Consider the following 5,672-nt stretch of genomic DNA (forward strand, 5'->3'; position numbering starts at 1 on the left):
TGCTCCGAGGTTCCCCCGCCCGTCTCTGGGAGCAGCATTCTTCCTTACTTCATTCTTCCTCCTCGTCTCTATCCCTATACTCTTAACTACCGGGTGTCCCCGAAAATAAGACCTGCCCGGACCATTAGCTCTAATGTGTCAGCACTAATGTGTCTTTTGGACCAAAAATTAATATAAGACCTGGTCTTATTTTACTATAATATAAGACCAAGTCTTATATAATATAATATAATGTAATATAATAATATAATACCGGGTCTTACATTAATTTTTGCTCCAAAAGACACATTAGTGCTGATTGTCTGGCTAGGTCTTATTTTCCGGGAAACACTGTATTCCCACCTATTTGCAGCCTTCTCCCTGTCATCCCCACCTTTCTCCTTTCTTTCCATCTCACACCTCTCCCTCCCCACTCCAATTCATCCCTCAAACCTCGCCTTGAACACACACTCTCCATCCATCCCTCTCCCTCTTCCCTTCCCTTCCAGCAAACTTCTACCATGGATTCTGGGCCTCCTTGGGCTGCCAACCCCATCCCGGAGGGCACCCTCTCTGTCCCCAATGCCACCACACCCTGGCTGGGCCGGGATGAGGAGCTGGCCAAGGTGGAGATCGCGGTCCTGGCCACTGTCCTGGTGCTGGCGACAGGGGGCAACTTGACTGTGCTGCTGATGTTGGGCCAGCAGGGCCGCAAGCGTGCCCGCATGCACCTGTTTGTGCTGCACCTGGCCCTGACGGACCTGGGTGTGGCGCTCTTCCAGGTGCTGCCCCAGCTGCTGTGGGACATCACCTACCGATTCCAGGGCCCCGACCTCCTCTGCCGGGCCGTCAAGTACCTGCAGGTGCTCAGCATGTTTGCCTCCACCTACATGCTGCTAGCCATGACGCTGGACCGCTACCTGGCCGTGTGTCACCCCCTGCGCAGCCTCCAGCAGCCCAGCCAGTCTACCTACCCACTCATCGCTGCTCCCTGGCTGCTGGCCGCCATCCTCAGCCTGCCTCAAGTCTTCATTTTTTCTTTGCGAGAGGTGATCCAGGGCTCAGGGGTGCTGGACTGCTGGGCAGACTTTCGCTTCCCTTGGGGACCACGAGCCTACATCACCTGGACCACCCTGGCCATCTTTGTTTTGCCTGTGGCCATGCTCACAGCCTGCTACAGCCTCATCTGTCATGAGATTTGTAAGAACCTAAAAGTTAAGACACACACCTGGAGAGTAGAAGGAGGAGGCTGGAAGACTTGGGACAGGCCCTCGCCTTCTGCCCCAGGCGCAGCCGTGAGGGGCCTGCCATCCCGGGTCAGCAGTATCAGCACCATCTCAAGGGCCAAGATCCGCACCGTGAAGATGACCTTTGTCATTGTGCTGGCCTACATCGCCTGCTGGGCACCCTTCTTCAGCGTCCAGATGTGGTCGGTGTGGGACGAGAATGCCCCTAATGAAGGCAAGTGTGTGGTTGGGGTACGGGGTGGGGTAAATGGAAAAGAGCTCAGGACGGGGAACAGAAGGATTAGGACAGATTATAGTACCTCCCAGGGCCAGGCAGGTAAGAAATGAGTGAAGCAATTAAGAAAGATGGTGCCTGTCCCATGAGAAAAGGGGCAGATCCAACTCCTATCCAGTTGACTGATGCCATGTGAGTAGCTTTTATGTGACATTTCCATACTTTAAAATTTGAGTAACTAATTTAAACATTTTAAAATACTATGTGGCCCTAAAGAAATATGTCCATTGGCAGATTTGGCCAACCAACAGCCAGTTTATTAAATGAATCCGAATGACAAGAGTTGAAGGAGATTTTCAAGTGATCCTGTCCAGGATGGCAATTTGTGGCCCATGAACTGTGTCTCTCAGCACTCTTTCCTCCTCTTCTGTGAGTCCCTTCTCCTGTCTAGGATTCAGTTTCCTCCTCTGTTCAGAGACAGCCTGGACTATCTCCCAAATCCCTTCCAGCTGTCATTCTAAGACTTCTTGTGCTGCTCTCTTGGCAGATTCAACTAATGTGGCTTTCACCATCTCCATGCTTTTGGGCAACCTCAGCAGCTGCTGCAACCCCTGGATCTACATGGGCTTCAACAGCCACTTGTGGCCACGCCCCCTGCGCCACCTGGCCTGCTGTGGGGGTCCTGGGCCTGGGATGCGCAGGCAGCTCTCCAATGGCAGCTTCTCCAGCCGCCACACCACGCTGCTGACCCGATGTAGTGGCCCACCCACCCTCAGCCTCAGCCTCAGCCTCAGCGGGAAGCCTGGGCTGGAAGAATCACTGAAGGACTCAGAGCAGGTGGGTGGGAAAGGCGTCACTGAGACAGGCATCTTTTAGGGAACACTTCCTGGAGTCAGTCTATTGCTGCCCATGGGGCTATAGGAGGGTCTCTGCTCATCTCAGCACTGGGTGTAAACGCAGGGAGGGTCGGGGCTGGAGTCAGGGGATCCTAGTTTGAGGCAGCATGAAGAAGCCAAAATGGCTATCCTTGGTGTGTAACCTGCCTTCCTTCATTCTCAATCTCATGCTTGGAGTTGGGGAGAATCAAACCGTCAGCTCCCTGATCCTGCCACATTCACAGGGTGTCCAGGAATACACCACATGGTAGATGTGGTGCCCAGATCTGGAGCAGGCCTAGGACAGCCCAGATCTGGAGCAGGCCTAGGACGGATCCATGGGTGGCTGGAACTCAGAAGCTGGTCTCCTACCTTGGCCACCTGTCCCCTCCTAACCTCTCCAGCACACCCAGCCTAACCAGGAGAGGGGAAAAGTGAAAAACTGTGAGAAAGACCCTATTTGGATTCTAGATTTAAAACAAAAAAAATATTTTTTTTTGTAGTGGAAGGATTGTTTAATGAAGAAAAGTAAATGGGTCTGGGGGCTTTGCCTGCTCTGCCCACCTGTCTACTGGAGGGAGATGCAGGATTTAGTACAGCACCAGGTAACTAGCAGAAACTCTGTAAATTCTATTTCCTCTTCTCCCATACCACCCCCCTTTATAGGGTGGTGACAGGGGCAAAGTGTTTTATATTCTTAGTGGTCCCACTGGGGGTGAGTGTGAGAAGAAAGAGGGCAGGGAAGGAAGGGATGAAATTAGGAGTGGAAGAAGGCTTAGAAGCATGGGAAGTAGTTGCTCTCCCTCCTCCCCCCAGGGGGTCCAGACTGCTCCTTCCTCTGGGGCTGCATGGAGGAGACAACCTTTTAGAAAGTATGATGAGCTCATGGCTCCAGATTTCCTCCAGTCTCTTCAGAGCTTCCACATAAATCATGTGCATTCTGTGATCAAGTCAGGAGCCCTGGACTTGAAGCTCGGCTCTGCTTTCAGGTAACTGTTACCTTGGACCAGTCACCTCCCTCTCTGGGCCTCAATCTCCTCACCTGTAGAACAGAGATGATTTCTAAGGTCTTTCCCAGCTCTAAACTTTCATGACTTTTATCAAATGGCATTATGATAGAGAAATACAAAAGGAACTCTGACCAACAGTCTCTAGAAGAATCATTTGGATTTTCATGAAAATGACATTTATACTCTTTGACTCAATTCTGGTGACTGTGGGTCCTGCCATGGCCATACTGTCCATTTTTGCCCTCAATTCTATGATGTTGATGGCTGGAGAGACAGCAGGGCAGGTAGTCTGGGCTCTGTCCTGAATTATCTCCAGTGGGATTTATATCATGGGGTAGCTTTCCCGCCCTAATTCTGATTCTAATCTTAGAAATGGCCTTGATGGTGGAAAGAGCATCAGCTGAAACATCAGGAGAACTGGGTCCTAATTCTGCCACCATGCCATCACCGATGACCAACATGGGTGAAATGCTTGCTCTCTCAGTTGTGAGGGTCAAGTAGGACTGCGGATGTATAGGTGGTTTGTAAACCCATAAGCTCTATACTAATGTAAGCGATGGCCAATCTAATTAAGAGTTCCTGAAAACAGCTCTAGGAAACAGGTTCAATTTGCCCTCCTCTCTTAGGGAGGCTTTGAGAAATTACTATGACTTTGGGGATACACGTATGTAAGACCACTCAGCTCTCAGAAGCCTCCTTAGGTTTCCTAAAAGAAAACAATGCAGCTGAGTGTTGTGAGTGAGCAAAGCATCCCAACCCTTCAGTGCTAGAGAACTAGAAGGCGAGACACAGGCTCCTAGTGGGAACAAGTTTCAAGGAAGAGGACCCACAGTCTTTTCACTGTGCTCCATTGCCCATGTCTGTACCTGACATCCAGCCACTTCTTCCCTGTCCATCTGCCCCAGTGGTGCTGGGCTTAGGAGCCTCCTATGCCAGCCTGAGCTTTTGAAGTTGTTTGTTCCTCTGCTTACATGAGCCACCTTCCCCCTTCAGACCACAGTTCCTGACCCTAGTGCCCATAACAGTTACTAAGTAAATCTGCTCATTGTGACGAATGGGAAATAAAAGGACACCAGCCTTGTACCCCAGAGGTATGGGTTTGAGTCCTGATCTCACCTCTTTTCTACCTGTATGAACTTGGGCAAGTTGTCCAATCTCTCTGAGCAACAGTTTCCTCATTTGTTAAGTAGAAATAACTATGCCACTGCGTGGGAGGGATTTGGAAGACTGTAGACAATGAAATACTCTACAGCTGTTAAAGAAGAGAACGATGGCCTGGCTCTGGCTGCATCTGGTGTGTGACTTCTAGGGCACTAGGCTCAGGAGACTCTACAGTTCAGAGGGGAAGAGCGGAGACCTGGAATCAAGACACCTTCCATGTCTCCTCTTCACCTTCTACAGCAAATAATAACACTGTTGTATTTTCAGTTTTGCATTGCACAAAGGGGATTTACTTGTGAACAGCTTCGGAGCCCTCACTGTTCCTTCCACGGAAAGGCTGCATTTGATCTCTTTCAGAAAGCTGGTGCTGTCTTATGATAAGGCCAGAGGGGAGCAGCCGGATGCTCCTGAAGGAAATGGCAGGATCTTGTCTGGATCCATGAATGACAGCTTTTGCACGATGTGTAGGAAGCTCTCACAGACATTCTGGGACAGCACAAGGGCCTTGGGTAGGGTTCGGAGAGAGGGGCTCTTGTGGGAAGCAAGAAGGTTCTGTGCTCCCTGGGTCAATCTCATTTCTGACAGCTAACCCCAGGAAGATAACTCTCTGTGAAATACAATACTTCGGTCACTTAGAACCCATGTGGGAGCATGGGGTGAGGGGACAGGCAGGGCAGAGGATGGCAGGAGGAGGTTAACTGGCTGACTGTGGCGATTTCTCAGAATTGCTTTTTACATTGTTTGATATAGGCCAGTAATTTTCCAGATGACTCTATCTGTGTTTTGTGTGTAAATAGGTCTCGTATTTATCGAGGGGCTATTATAGATTCAGCCTGGGCTGTGGCAGCTCACTCCTGGGTCAGGAACCCAGAGATGTGGTTGAAATTAACCAATAAAATTCCTTAATAACTAGGAAATTTCTGAGAATCTTTGTTTCCTAGGGACAATGATAATCGAATAGGCAAGCTGAAATAAAATTTTGATTTCCTTAAGCAGGGAAGGGGCAAGAGCAGGGGGCTGGGGGAAGGTTGAGGTGTGGGGAATCACCTTTCTGGCAGTCGCTTTACATCAGTTTAAGCCGGAAAAGAAAACAAGAGTGTCTTGCAATTTCCCCTGGAGCCACACAGTGGCAGTGTGGAGCTGAAAGTGGGTCTGAAGCAATAAACTGGGTCTGAAGCACTAAACC

At 50.0% G+C, this 5,672-nt stretch overlaps 1 protein-coding gene across 2 annotated transcripts; it reads left to right on the forward strand.

Annotated features, from left to right (window-relative positions):
- The first annotated feature begins 229 nt into the window (after positions 1–229).
- AVPR1B (arginine vasopressin receptor 1B) lies at positions 230–5,368 on the forward strand. 2 transcript variants are annotated; one of them, XM_033093104.1, is made up of 3 exons: positions 230–1,440; positions 1,988–2,277; positions 2,819–5,368. In XM_033093104.1, the coding sequence occupies exons 1-3, from the start codon at positions 501–503 to the stop codon at positions 2,987–2,989; spliced, it is 1,401 nt and encodes a 466-aa protein (XP_032948995.1). In that variant the 5' UTR covers positions 230–500; the 3' UTR covers positions 2,990–5,368. The 2 variants fall into 2 exon arrangements, with proteins under 2 accessions (XP_032948995.1, XP_032948996.1); XM_033093105.1 differs by having other exon boundaries at positions 1,988–2,939.
- The last annotated feature ends 304 nt before the right edge of the window (positions 5,369–5,672 follow it).

The sequence above is a fragment of the Rhinolophus ferrumequinum genome, chromosome 22, assembly GCF_004115265.2.
Source record: "Rhinolophus ferrumequinum isolate MPI-CBG mRhiFer1 chromosome 22, mRhiFer1_v1.p, whole genome shotgun sequence".
Taxonomy (NCBI): Eukaryota; Metazoa; Chordata; class Mammalia; order Chiroptera; family Rhinolophidae; genus Rhinolophus; species Rhinolophus ferrumequinum.

Excerpts from the sequence above, each read along its gene's own strand:
- AVPR1B (XM_033093104.1), top strand. The coding sequence starts at position 501 with ATGGATTCTGGGCCTCCTTGGGCTGCCAACCCCATCCCGGAGGGCACC. Across the intron at positions 1,441-1,987 it reads CGAGAATGCCCCTAATGAAG|ATTCAACTAATGTGGCTTTC; the intron begins GCAAGTGTGTGG and ends CTCTCTTGGCAG. Across the intron at positions 2,278-2,818 it reads CACTGAAGGACTCAGAGCAG|TGGAAGGATTGTTTAATGAA; the intron begins GTGGGTGGGAAA and ends TTTTTTTTGTAG.